This window comes from Cucurbita maxima, unplaced genomic scaffold (assembly GCF_002738345.1).
Source record: "Cucurbita maxima cultivar Rimu unplaced genomic scaffold, Cmax_1.0 Cma_Scf00018, whole genome shotgun sequence".
NCBI classification, from domain to species: Eukaryota; Viridiplantae; Streptophyta; class Magnoliopsida; order Cucurbitales; family Cucurbitaceae; genus Cucurbita; species Cucurbita maxima.
The window spans coordinates 2,461,283-2,474,710 of NW_019272034.1; the positions used below are offsets into that span (position 1 = coordinate 2,461,283).

General features: G+C 33.5%; 2 protein-coding genes across 2 annotated transcripts in view; both read right to left on the bottom strand.

Moving 5' to 3' along the window:
• LOC111493454 (putative RNA-binding protein Luc7-like 2) overlaps positions 1-3,140 on the bottom strand; it is a 7,103-nt gene extending 3,963 nt beyond the window's left edge. The window contains exons 1-5 of the mRNA XM_023143180.1: positions 2,895-3,140; positions 2,513-2,565; positions 1,909-2,077; positions 1,734-1,797; positions 151-230 (exon numbers count right to left, since the gene is read on the bottom strand). Of these exons, the coding sequence (XP_022998948.1) occupies positions 151-230; positions 1,734-1,797; positions 1,909-2,077; positions 2,513-2,565; positions 2,895-3,041 (513 nt within the window). The 5' untranslated portion in view covers positions 3,042-3,140. The remainder of the gene's footprint in view (positions 1-150; positions 231-1,733; positions 1,798-1,908; positions 2,078-2,512; positions 2,566-2,894) is intronic.
• Positions 3,141-4,580: 1,440 nt separating this feature from the next.
• Positions 4,581-13,428, bottom strand: part of LOC111492751 (T-complex protein 1 subunit alpha) — a 9,833-nt gene continuing 985 nt past the window's right edge. The window contains exons 2-18 of the mRNA XM_023142188.1: positions 12,769-12,895; positions 12,547-12,611; positions 11,909-11,998; positions 11,724-11,810; positions 11,575-11,634; positions 11,364-11,414; positions 10,656-10,751; positions 10,385-10,450; positions 9,333-9,550; positions 8,993-9,089; positions 8,375-8,461; positions 7,176-7,310; positions 6,776-6,880; positions 6,161-6,289; positions 5,983-6,086; positions 5,091-5,181; positions 4,581-5,010 (exon numbers count right to left, since the gene is read on the bottom strand). Coding sequence (XP_022997956.1) covers positions 4,927-5,010; positions 5,091-5,181; positions 5,983-6,086; positions 6,161-6,289; positions 6,776-6,880; positions 7,176-7,310; positions 8,375-8,461; positions 8,993-9,089; positions 9,333-9,550; positions 10,385-10,450; positions 10,656-10,751; positions 11,364-11,414; positions 11,575-11,634; positions 11,724-11,810; positions 11,909-11,998; positions 12,547-12,611; positions 12,769-12,841 — 1,638 coding nt within the window. The 5' untranslated portion in view covers positions 12,842-12,895 and the 3' untranslated portion in view covers positions 4,581-4,926. The remainder of the gene's footprint in view (positions 5,011-5,090; positions 5,182-5,982; positions 6,087-6,160; positions 6,290-6,775; positions 6,881-7,175; positions 7,311-8,374; positions 8,462-8,992; positions 9,090-9,332; positions 9,551-10,384; positions 10,451-10,655; positions 10,752-11,363; positions 11,415-11,574; positions 11,635-11,723; positions 11,811-11,908; positions 11,999-12,546; positions 12,612-12,768; positions 12,896-13,428) is intronic.

Genomic DNA, 13,428 nt, shown 5'->3' on the forward strand with positions numbered 1-13,428 from the left:
AAAAAAAAAAAAAAAAAAAAAAAAAAAAAAAAAAAAAAAAAAAAAAAAAAAAAAAAAAAAAAAAAACAATTATGACATCTATTGTGGTTAAAACTATAAGCATAGAGATAGAAGGTTCAACTATTTTACATCCAAAAATATTATATGTACCTGTTTGTCAGCTCGTAATGTCCTCAACTCTTCTACAACCTCCAAAACTCGAATTTTAAGATCTGTCTTGCCCTCAAGATCTGCAATATTTGATAGAAAGTTTCAAGTCATATAAAGAAAGACTTTCTTAGCTTCAACTTCTCGATAAAAGTACTAGAAGCGATCAATCAAATAAAAAACAAGTATAAGCCAACAAATAGAAAGGAAAGGAGAAAGAAACAAATCTCAGCACAGACATTTTACAAGTTCTTCATATGTAAACACAGCACAATTTTTTGAACTGAAGTAACATAAACAGACAACATCCTCAAGCTCAATATATATTGTCCGGCATTGGAGTGTCATTTATGTATATTGAGCAAAAAGGAGTGAAGATCAGCACAGACATTCTATCGCCAATTTGGAAGTGGGCACTTCCTGAAACAGCAGTCCTTTCCACCCCGCCATTTCCTCAAGTTATAAGGAACATACACTACTAACTCACAGACACTCTATTTCCCAATTAACAGGAGTTTAAAACAGGAGGCCTGACATTACCACCAAGGCCAAAGGAAACCTGGTCTTCTTTTAGTTGCTTTTTTATTCATAGATGTTCCAAATGAGCACTGATGGGTGAGTGAGCCTTATTTGTGGTGGTGGTCAACGTCCCATTGTGGGGACTGGATAATTGTTCGATGGAACAAAAAAATCGGTCAAAATTCTTTGTTGATAGCTTCCACTTCAACATCACTTCCTTAGGAAGCACAAGGTAGCCCTCAAACCTTGATGATCCTTATCTATCTTCCTACTCCTAGGAACTACTAGAGATTGGATTGCAATGGATCTTAAACCCTCATTCACTAGAGATTGGATCCAATTTTCTCATCCATCAGTTCACTCTATGTATCTGTTTAACAAGGTTTCCGGGTATGGCTAAAACAGCCTTATATATTTAATAAAAAGTGGCTGACTAGTATAATTCCATAAAAAATTAAATTAAATTAAAAAAAAAAAAAACAAATCCTTTAGGATGTTTTTTTCGAGTGCCAACAAAATTAGAAAGTAATAAACACTCAGTTTAGGATGTTTTTTCGAGTTCCAGCATGTCCATGCTGTGGACATGTCAAATATGGACAGTTTGCTAAAAACAAAATGTTTGTGTTTATAAGCATCGACCTACTAGATCTATAACCTTTAGATGTAAGGTAACAAAGCAATCAAAACAGCATTGACCCACTTTTTAGATTATCAAAAAAATCAATTGATCAAATTTTTTTAAAAAAAAATTACATCAGAAAAGATAGGATTCATTGCTTCCAAAAGAGATACAAATAAATACGAGCCCAAAACTCAAACACATGCACCCCACCACTCAAGGTTTCGTACATGCACTTCCAATTGAAAAATAAAACATTATCCACCACTCGTAATAGGGTAACAGAATTGCGAATGATTGGGGATTGTTAACATTTTGACACAATTCTGACTATTCCAATATAAAAAGATAAGCAATCAATTATATGGAAAGATATATCTTGATATTTAAGAAAAATTGATTCAATAAAGAAACTATACAATTCTTCCACCAATTGAAATAAAAATACCATATTGGTCGGCTTCTTTCAACTTCTCTTTAATTTGCTTTGATAACTCAAGAACCTCAGGTATCTGTAATAACAATCAATTAAATAGATAAATGGAATTATATATGCATCACCTCATGTAACTCAAGTTTCTTATATATTAAAAAAAAAAAATTAGATCACCAAGGACAAGTACCTGGGTGACTTCAGAGACAGAAATTGCAATAGCTGCTTTTGCATCTTCCTCCTCAAGTCGCTTCAAGGCTCTAGCAATTTTTCTATCACACTCAATAATGAGACGATCTATAACATCCTCCAAGTCTCTGTCGTAGTTATGAACCCCTTTAGTCTTTGCTTCTTCATATCTAGAAAGAGTTAAAAGAACCTCTGGGAAACAAACGAACCACATTTGAAATCTTCCAATTCCACCTAATTGCCTTTATGTAATTAGGAATCCCTTAAACTAATTTAGACTTAGAAAGGTAGAAATTTATACAACTTGAGAAAGGGTTTTTTATGAAGTAACATCTACATGGTGCAGTCCCCTTTATTGTTCACGAAAATTATAAATCTTCACAAAAAATACAGTATAGAGTTGACTGAACGGTATGAGTCCCCTTCCAGAAACTCCTAAAAATTGACTACCGCATAATAAAACTTCCATTTTCAAGCCAAATTATGATAGCAAATTAACCAACTCCAAGGCTCAGCACGATAGTAAGGTATAATAAAAGAAATACGTCGAAGTACTTCCAGCAATGCAATAAAAAACAAACACCCTGTAACTTAATCAAGGATACTCTTTCCTAAGTTGCAAGGAGTGGATCTTCGGGCATGGACCCATATCCATTTTCTGAAACAGAAAATGAATTTCAATTAAAATATTATACAAATAAGTTAAAATTTTACCAACAGCAATAAAACACAAATCATCGATAGCAAAAATCAATTTCCCACTGCAACAAAATAAATTATCCTCGGCATTTTTCCTCTCCACTTTTCCATTTCAAGACGGCTGATCACCCTGATTTTTCCTAGCAACTAAACCAACAAAAACCCGAGAACCAACCAATAACAGCATAAAAAATACGAGTCGCCAGTATTCTGACTAACAAAAGAAATCGAAGAAGCAAGAAACGAGAAACTCAGTAGGAAATAGATGAAAACATGAATTGATCTAACCGTGAGTTGGAAGAGTTCATGAGGACAAAGCCCAACTAAGAACATGCGGCACACATCGCGGTCGTAGTACTTGCGGCTAACTTCCTGCACGTCGCCATTTCGATTGGCACCCATTAGCTGGTCCAGTTGCCTTCTAAAAGCATCCATGGCTGTCTCTGCGTAGATCTCTCTAGGAAAACCTTCTCCCCAAAGGGTGTCTCTGCTCAAGGAGCGAGGCTATCGGAAGCAAATACAGAATTAGGGTTTGATTTGATTTAGAGTTTCCGGGTCAAATCTTTTTCGGGTGTCAGGGTGGATTTCCACATTCTCTTTCCTGCCCGAAGCCTGAAGCATCAGAAGGCCCGCCAGAATGTCGGGTCCATCTAAACCCGACTTTTGAGTCCTGCCCGGGGTACTTTAGTAATTCTAAAAAATTACAATTTGAAGTTTGAAAATTACACATTTTTCTTTTCAACTTTAAATTTGTATAGCAATTTTAGACTATACAGTTTACAATTTAATTTCTAATTAATTTTTAATTTAGTGTATAATAAATTTTTCATATTTAAAAAAAAAATATATCTAGAAGTATATATATGAACTATGATCACTTTATTAAATTTTAAAAAAATTACTACTATTATTATTATTTTTTTATTTTTTTTGTAATTTACAAAATAAAAAGTGATTATTTTCAGCGTCATTGTAATTTTATTTTTCGCTCATCAAAATTGGAATGTATGTAATCATAATTATATTAATCAAGACTTCAAAAGTTTGATACAACTTTTGAAATTATATTAATCATAATTATATTAAAGGTTTTAAAATTTGCAATTAATTTTACTTCTCTAATTTTGTATCTAATAAGTCAAAGATACGAGGTTGAAAGTCAAATAATATTGAACACTTCTCATGATTTAAGAATCCATAAAAATTCAAGGATAAAATAGACACAAACTTAAATGTTCGGGAACTAAATATGAACTTTTAAGAATCCATAAAAATTCAAGGATAAAATAGACACAAACTTAAATGTTCGGGAACTAAATATGAACTTTTAAGAATCCATAAAAATTCAAGGATAAAATAGACACAAACTTAAATGTTCGGGAACTAAATATGAACTTTTAAGAATCCATAAAAATTCAAGGATAAAATAGACACAAACTTAAATGTTCGGGAACTAAATATGAACTTTTAAGAATCCATAAAAATTCAAGGATAAAATAGACACAAACTTAAATGTTCGGGAACTAAATATGAACTTTTAAGAATCCATAAAAATTCAAGGATAAAATAGACACAAACTTAAATGTTCGGGAACTAAATATGAACTTTAACATAGAAACTAAAAAGGGAGAGGTAAGTAAGAGCGCAATGAAAAGAAAGGGTAGAGAGATTTGTAAATTACTTCTTTTAAAAAATGTGTACCTGAACAGAAGTATTTTAAAAATGCTAAATAAAGGAACAAGTCACATAATATATTGTTGAGTTAACTCCGGAACAAGGCTAAATGTGTAGGCAAACTAGACAATCTACTGTGTAGAAAGTAAGGACCGACAGCCGAAGCCAAAATGCAGGTGTGATGCATTGCTAAAACACTTTTGAGCTTAGGTTTTGAAAGCAACAATACGTATGGGGAACACGAACATCGATCGAAACTGTTCTCAACTATCTAAGGATGAAAACAAATACAACGAACCATTTAATTACTAAAATGACACTGAATCAAAGCTCCTATTCTAAAGGATTTCCATAACAGACCACTCGAACATATTAACACACCACTAAATCCAAAATCAGTGTTAAAAATTACAGGAAAACACATTTCTAAATAGGGTGACCAAAATTTCTCCAAAAAGACCCACTGGCAACAAAAGGTGCCGGGGATCTATAGCTCTCAGAATTGTCGATATAAAGAACACAGTTGATAGAAAATGCCCTGAATACAAATCTACTTCATAACAATAAACTCAAGTCTCAGCAGGATGGCTACCTATTCAAAATATCAATGCCAGTAATCATCCATCCAGAATCATGACAAAACACCCTATTCCTCATTTTGAGTTTCATCCTTGTAAAGCTTGATCATGTCGTCAATACGAAGAATAGTAATCGCTGCTTCAGTTGCAAACTGGAAGATTTTGGGAGGAAAATGAGTATGAAGAAGGTTGCTAAAGAATAAATATATAGGAAAATTTAAAAGCCATTTACCTGAATTATCTTGACTTTGCTCATGGCTGGTTCAATGACACCAGCTTCCAAGTTATTGCGTATGGTTCCGTTGGATAGATCTAGTCCCATGCTGCTCGAAGAATGGAAGCAAAAGCAATAAACATACTAATAAAAACAGGTTCAAGCTAAAACAAACCGGTGTAAACCCAACTCAAACAGAAACCAAAAAAAAAACAGAGATGAGTTATAGTCGTCACCACCACATATTTTGAGGACCAATCTATTTTAGTTAAAGAATATAACAAGACCGTAATGTGGCATTCACACTCATTTAGTGAGTGACAGCGCACTATAAATCAAGATAAAATATCTACAGTTAATATCTAGTGTTTTACTAAAGCCTTCACCAACCAACAGACAAAAATCATATGTTAAAAAAACAATAAAAACCCCGCATGCCCAGTCTCTCAAATCCCTCTCTATGCCTCCTCTCAGTAGACTACCAGCCACCTCAAGAGGAGGGCTACATTGCTGCTATCAAAACTATTGTATCTCCAAACCAACGTTTATAGTTTCGACCAAGCATTCCAATTAACTAAATGAAACCCCCTCTACTTTCTTCTAAATCGCTCCTCTCAACGAAAAACCCTCAAAATGAAAAATAAAATGGTAAAGAAAAAGGAAAAGGAAAAGGATAAAAGAAACCATTAAGAGACGGCATATTTTAACTATTATGCTGAACTCTATGGAATACTTTTTAAAAAAATTGGTGTCACAATACTGTGTCATATCGTGTATCTGTGCTTCTTAGGCTTTTTTTCAATAATGAAAAAAAGTATGATGCAAATTCGTGGTGTAAGATAAAAAAATGCTTCTTCCCGAAGAAAAATTAGTAGGGCAGATGATCATACTACTGCAATAATTAAAATACCTAGATAGATGCTTCTTGTCTGCCTTGGTTTGTGCTGTGTGGTGGTAAGCCCGTAGTTTGGCAACTAACTCAGTAGCGTCCTTAGCAGCATTAACAGCAAGTACCTACAAAAAGAACATGCAAGTGACAATCATGACGCAAAAACATTTCCGAAATTTGCTCCATTATCACTATATACCTTTGGAATAATTAATAAAGATTCTGCAAACTCAGCAATCGCCAACTGCTCGCGGGAGCCTAGAGTTGTTGCAAGATATTCCAAATACACAGACAATGCAGATTCAACTGCACCACCACCAGCTACCACCTGTATGATCAACACAATCAACGACATAAATAGGTAATTGGGCAGCTGAATAATGAACAAATATAAGTTTCTAATTCTTTCTGCAAATCTATATCATCCAATTATCTGTTTAATTTAAGACAGTCAAAAACAAGGAATTGGTTGGTAGTAATTGAACCAAAAACAGCATAAAAGAGAGGTATTTTGAACTAAGGTGATTAAGGTCCCGTTTGCAAAATTAACTTCGGAGAAGCTTTAGGGAGAGGGAAAGTGGGGATATTATTTGTTTTTTCTCTTAGGAGTACGTTATATAGGGCTTTCTTTAACTCATTCTCCTCGGTTGACGTTCCATTGGAAAGTTCTTTGATCTCCATTGGCTTTTTAGGTTCTTTAATTATTTTTTGTTCCATTAATCAAATATAAGCAGTTAATGAACATCCACCATGCCGTCAATTGAGAGAATAAGATTACACAGGCTACTGAACTCAAAAAGAAATCAAGAATTACCGTATTGGACTCAAGGGTCCTTTTGACAATAGATAATGCATCATGCAAAGCTCTCTCCATCTCGTCGAGCATATAGTCATTCGCGCCTCTAAGGATCAAGGAGACCTAAAGAATAATATTTTTTTAAAATCATATTATTTCTCAGAAAAAAAGAAAAATAATGCACAATGTAAATAATAATTAAATTACTTCCCATTATTCAGCAATCACACAAAATCTTATCTATTTTCAAACCCATTTTCAAGTAAATTATTAACCGCAGGTAATAATTTGAACAATGTATCTTGGTTAGAAATCCAACCAAACAGTCTAACACCATTACTTAAAGAATTAGTAATTTGATAAGATCAGGTTTGACAAGTAGCTTCCAAACAGCTTGAGCTTGGACAAAGTCACTTACCGCACTAGTAGTTTTAGCACCCTTTATCAAAACGACATCATCATCAGAAATTCTTTCCTCTACAACCTCATCAGCATATCCAAGAAGTGATGGCTCAAACGTTTCCTCCCCCTCCATGTCAGCAAATGTTGAAACCTACAGACCCATGAACAGGAAGGATAACAATTAATAACAAATACTAACAATAATTTATTTCTGGCTCAGTAAAAGCTATTGGCATAAGATATTAGACATTGTATAACAAAGTGGCGTAGAAAGTCCTAAACATGATCAGTAGCTTAGATAAAAAGAGGATCGGAAGCTATATTTCACTGAAAAAAGCTCACATAGGCACAACACAAACAATTGAATGCCCTCCTCTCCCTAACACTACCCTCTGCTAAACGAGACAACCATAGGTCCTAGGAGTGAAAAGCTAAACCAAAACAAGTAGATTCCATCTGGTTAACTATATTGATTCAGTTAGCAATTCAACATAACAGATGTTGAACCAAATTGAACAAAATTCATCAAGTATATTATTTTCAGTTATGTGTACATCGTAGCATTAGTTTTAAAAAAAAAATTATATACTTATTTGTTATATAATATATCATTTTGTTTAAATGAAAAAAGTAAAGTGTAGCAGCCAGCAACAGCAAACTCGTTATCTAAAATAATGTGAAACATAATCCTACCTTCCCATTATTTATTCACAAAATCCAAGCCACTAACTACAGACTCGATGATAATGTTCATCAGTATGCCTCTTCACGTGGACAAAACCCCAACGAATTTTCTTCTCACCAATTTCATCAACAGAAATTATCAACCTTGAGCGCTTTTGACTTTGCCTCTTTGTTGAAGGTCAATAGACCTCTCCGCCCCTCTAAAGTTTCGACTACTACTCTCCATCCACTCCTCCCAAGATAGTGAACCCACAGTTCAAAAGCTTAATATAAACTTCCCCGAAACACTAGGAAAGTGCAATACACAAAAAAAGTGTTCTAAGCATGCAAAGAGAATTATGAAAATACTTGAGTTTTAATGCATAATATAATGGAACGAAAACGAAAAACCAAAACCTTCTATTTAGCAATCTGCTATGAGCACAAGCAATAATAACCGTGCGGTCCAATATTTGAGACCATCTTCAATGAAACAAACTGGAAGATTAAATGAAATGGACAGTTGATACATAAGAAAGGGTATTTGCATACCATGGTTGCTCCAGTAGCCTTGGCAACATGGCGCATGTCCTCCTTTTTTACTCGCCTAACAGCCATAGCACCCGCCTCCACAAAATACTATCATAGAAATAAAAATGTACTTGGAAAAAAGTTAAAAATTATACCAACAAATTACTAAAAAAAATTATACATCAAAGGCAATACGAATACAACAGAACAACATAAACCTCATAAAATCAGAAAATCCATTAACAGGAAAACATTCCATTTCACCAACTCAAATAATGTAATGACAGAAGAATTCAAAAACATAATGTTTAAATTGGGTACTAACTTATTTTCAAAAAATTATCCAAAATGTTTTTCTAAAATTGTTTAATGTTCTCCAAGAATCAATTAAAATCAACACAAGTACAAACAAGAGAATCATATCCACTCAGGCCCACATAAACAGACACAATAGGAAAAAGTTCTACATTAGATATAGGAATGCATTACATTATCTTGAATGAGTGCACAACATTTAAACACAAACCAGCTAATGTAATAGATATCAGAAAATAATCCCAGACAAATAGTAGACACTAATTAGTAGGGTACAGCTGAAAGTAGTCATCATAAATGAGAACAAAAACTAAAGAAGCTTGCCTTCAGTGCCATGTCATCAATCCCTTTCGTGGTGAGAATAACATTTGCCCCAGCTTTCAGAAGCTTTTCAATGCGTTCTTTCATCATATCAGACTCCCTGTGAACAAGATGCGCCATAATTGCCAAACAAAAAGGTTAAAACAGTACAAGAATTGTAGATTTTGATTAATAAAAAAGGCTACTTAGAAGATTTCGAAAAGATAGGCATATACTGTAGCGTGTGAAAATTCCAAATAGAAATGGCAGTGAAGAGAATCTTTAGGAACAAAAAACCATAATTCGACTCAATAGAACTTCTGGGTCCATCATGCTTAAAAGCAATTTGAGTCGTATCAAATACCTCTGACGAATTTTCTCAAGTTCCCTAGGGTCTGAGACAAGAACTTGTACGCCAAGCTGCATTTTTGTCTTTTGGAGATTGAAGTCAAGGCAAGCAATCCTTGCAGGTGCAACTCTAATTGGCATTCCTTGAGCTGCTCGACCACTATTTAGAGCATAACCATTCAACAGGTAGCTATCTTTTGCACTCTTTCCATGAGCTTTCAAAATGTTGATTCCCTGAAACACAAATTAGAAAACAAAAAATACTAAATTCTAGTTCAACAAATACTTATCTTAACTTGCACACTTATCAAGAAATCTAGCTTTACACCATGATAGCATGCACTTAATTTAGATGATTTTTCTATCAATAGCTAATGATCTCTTTTCACAGCTCCATATAGCTTGTGATAATGGAAAAGCCGTGAATGTTAGGAAAGGGGTTGAGAAAGATGGCACCATGTGAGCCTAGTTGCAACAGGGGAGAGCATTAAAACTATGTGGAAGAAAATTCTTTTTTTTCGTTGTTGACAAAAACACTAAATATTTAAAGTCATCTCTCACTAAGAAAACAATTCTGATTTCTCACCAATAAGAAGCAACAGAATAGACTCAAAGAATTGCTCTTCTTGAACACAAAACCACAAAAGCATATTTTCTTGAGCTCTAAAGACCATAAGGAAATCAAAGGGACAAAAAGCCCCAATAGTTTCCAGCACAAAGTAATAGACAAGGAAGACGAGGAACCCAAAGAAACCTTGAAATAAACTAAATCCCAAAATTCATTGTGCTCTTTCCAAAAGTTAAAAAAAAAAAAAAAAAAACAAATTTTTCTCGCAAGAAAATTTTCAAAGGATAGCAAAAAAACTAGAATGAATCCAAGTTTAAATGGTCTTCCTCTAAAGTAGCCAAAAGTAGGTAAAGACGTAATTAATAAACATCTGACTGTAGCACATATCATCAATTCTAAATCTTCGTTATCTAACTTAAACTAAAAAACAATTTTAAAAGAAAAAGAACAATATTTCATCCAAAACCCTGATTGGGAAACTAAACCAAAAAGTCACAAACCTTAATGGGGTATTTAACTTCTCCCCTTGCGTTGGTCATCTTCACTGCTTGCACAGCATCTACAACCTAGAGACACAGATACATGCAAGACTTAAGCAACCAAATAAAGAACACTTGGTAAAGAAACTTTATATGAAAGTTGGCAAGGCAACCACAGGCAACATTATTTTACATAAAAGATTTGAAGATAAACACATAAATTGAAAAACATGATACTAAACCTTCAAATAAAGTCCTCAAACTTAGTAACATAAAGGAGCCAATAACTTACCATGTTTGCAAAGAAGTCACTATCACCCGTAATCAACTTGGAAGACATGCTTGTTTTAGCACAGTTTATAAGTGAGTCTTTTCCCAACTTTTCAACCTGAACATCCACATTAATAGATGTCAGAAACTGTCTTTGTTTGGATAAGAAACCAAACTTTTCACTAACCTCTGTTAGTATAAAATACGGAAGAATGATATACAAAAAGGCTTCAAGCTCACTTCACAACCAAGTGAGCTTAAAAAATTACTTGATCAAATTGATGTAAATTGGAAGGGAAGGAATCATTAAAATAAAAAGCAGAGAGAATACAGAAATTGAACTAAACAAAGTAGCTCACCAACTCAACCCAATTACTTTTAGGAGAAAAAAAACAGTGGACTTTTGAAACATTGAAAACAAAAAATAAAAAAGTTATTCCAATTATTAATGACGACATTAAGGACCTTATAAAGCCTATTCATTAAAAAAAATAACACAAAGTTAAACAAAACTTTTTTGGTTGTAAAAGTGCTTGATTACGCATTGTTTGATTGGTGTAGTTTTTGTATTTAAATTGGGATTGTGTCCCACTAGGAAAAAGGCTATTGGAAAACACTTCACCCAAGTCCTTCCATATCAGAAACGGAATGCATATGGTTTTACATAATCTATTTATAAATATAATATCTTCAACAACTATGCAAAGCTATTTTACGAGAAATGCCTCACCTTTACAGCCAACTTTTCATCGACATACTTGCATGCTTCCCTCATGGCAAGCTACCAACATCAAAAAATATTGAAGCATATAAATATTAAAATCAAAACTTCAAAAAAGAACAAAAAAACAATAGAAAATGAGTGGTACAGACATCTTTAGCAAAAGAAAACCAGAACAAAACTTCACTAAAATGGAATAATAGAAAGAAGAGTTGCTTACTCTGTACCCACTAATTATAGAAGTTGGATGAATTTTGTTTCTCACCAAATCATTAGCTCTCTGAAAAGATACAAGGGGAAAATGAAGTTCTAGGTGTCCATGATAATAAATGATAATTTCTTAATTTTGAGTACATTAAGCACTCTTACCTTGAGCAACTCAGCTGCTACTATGACCACTGAAGTTGTGCCATCACCAACTTCTCGATCCTGAAGTTCGGCCAACTCCACTAGCACCTAAAATGCATAAAATCAAAATTTGCCACAAAAGAGACAGAAATAAGAATTGTAAGACATTAAACATATGTATGAAAACAACAAGGCTATATGCCTACCTTCGCAGCAGGATGCTCTACTTCTAACATCTTGAGAATAGTTGCACCATCATTAGTGATTGTAACATCACCAATGTCATCCACAAGCATCTGGTACATATTTTTAATTATAAATATATAGCATATATTAAATCCTCCAAGCCTATGATTAGACAGGACAGGGAGGTTTCCAAACGAGAAAAGAGAATGTTAGAAATTATTTTTCTTTTTTTAATTCAACATGTGGGGTGAGGGTTTTGAATCTTTGGCCTCTTGGTCAAGGGTATATGCATTAACTAGTTGAGCTAATAGTTTCAATCTCATGTCTTAAACAATCGAGCTATGCTAAGATGGCCAGCAAGAACCACAGTTTCATTCCCTTTCTTTATACAAAACATAATCATAATTAACTTGAAATGTTACATTCCTTCTCTAAGTTGGAAGCTCCTAAACTTGCAGACAATTAGAAATTTTACATTCCTTCTCTATGCTAAGAGTACATTACATACACTGTACAATAAAAATTCATCAAGAATTAGAAGAATGAATACAAAACACAAACTCATTGCATTTTGACTCAAAAATGCTAAAACAAAAAGTAGTGTCATCAGGAGAATCTATGTCAAAATAGTATAAGAAATTGGAAAGTGAGGCAATACCTTATCGAGGCCAACAGGTCCAAGCGAGGATTTCACAATGTTGGCAACTGCTTGACATGCTACAACTGAACCCACCAAACAATTCAAATGAGTAATTCACGTTGTCTCTAACTAGTTTAAAATATAAATAAAAGAACACGCAAGTGTAATAAAAAAGAAGGATCTATCTTGCTAAAAAATACAACAATAAGAGAAAGGGAGGTGAAAAGTTGTAAGATTTACCATTTTGGGTGCGAACATCCTGACCAGATTGTCGCTCACCCAATATATCAAGGGTTTGTGAAGCAATTGCCATCTCTTAGACTCCTCTTGAAGTTGAAATGAAGTAAACACTCGATAACACTAGAGTCTGTTAAGAAAAAAATATCGGAAAAAATGCCATCAATGCTTCTTAAGAATCAAAAAAACGTAAAGAAATTTAAGAATGCTCCATAACCTTCATGATGAACACGTAGATCTAACTTCCTTAGAATTTATTAAAATGGACTAGTAGAACATTGTATTTTCAGCGTTAGCCATCATATTCGAATTTTCTAATGGCATTCTATTTTCTAAGGGCATGAGAAGGTGGCATTCAGCAACCATTGATGAACATGAACCCACTACTTTCATATATATCAAATAAATCAAGACAGCATTCAACAAATATGAGAATCATTAACATTAAGACAGCGAAGAGTAATCAAATATTTCCAATTCACTTTCAAAGACAAATTTTTTAGAAGGAAAAGTACTAAACATGCAACCCTCTATTCTAAATCTTATTTCAGAAGCATATTGATGGATCTGAACACAACCGAAATCTTTCAATAGATTTGTAGACAACCAATAGGCTAAAAAAAAAAAAAAAAAAAAAAAAAAAAAAAAAAAAAAAAAAAAAAA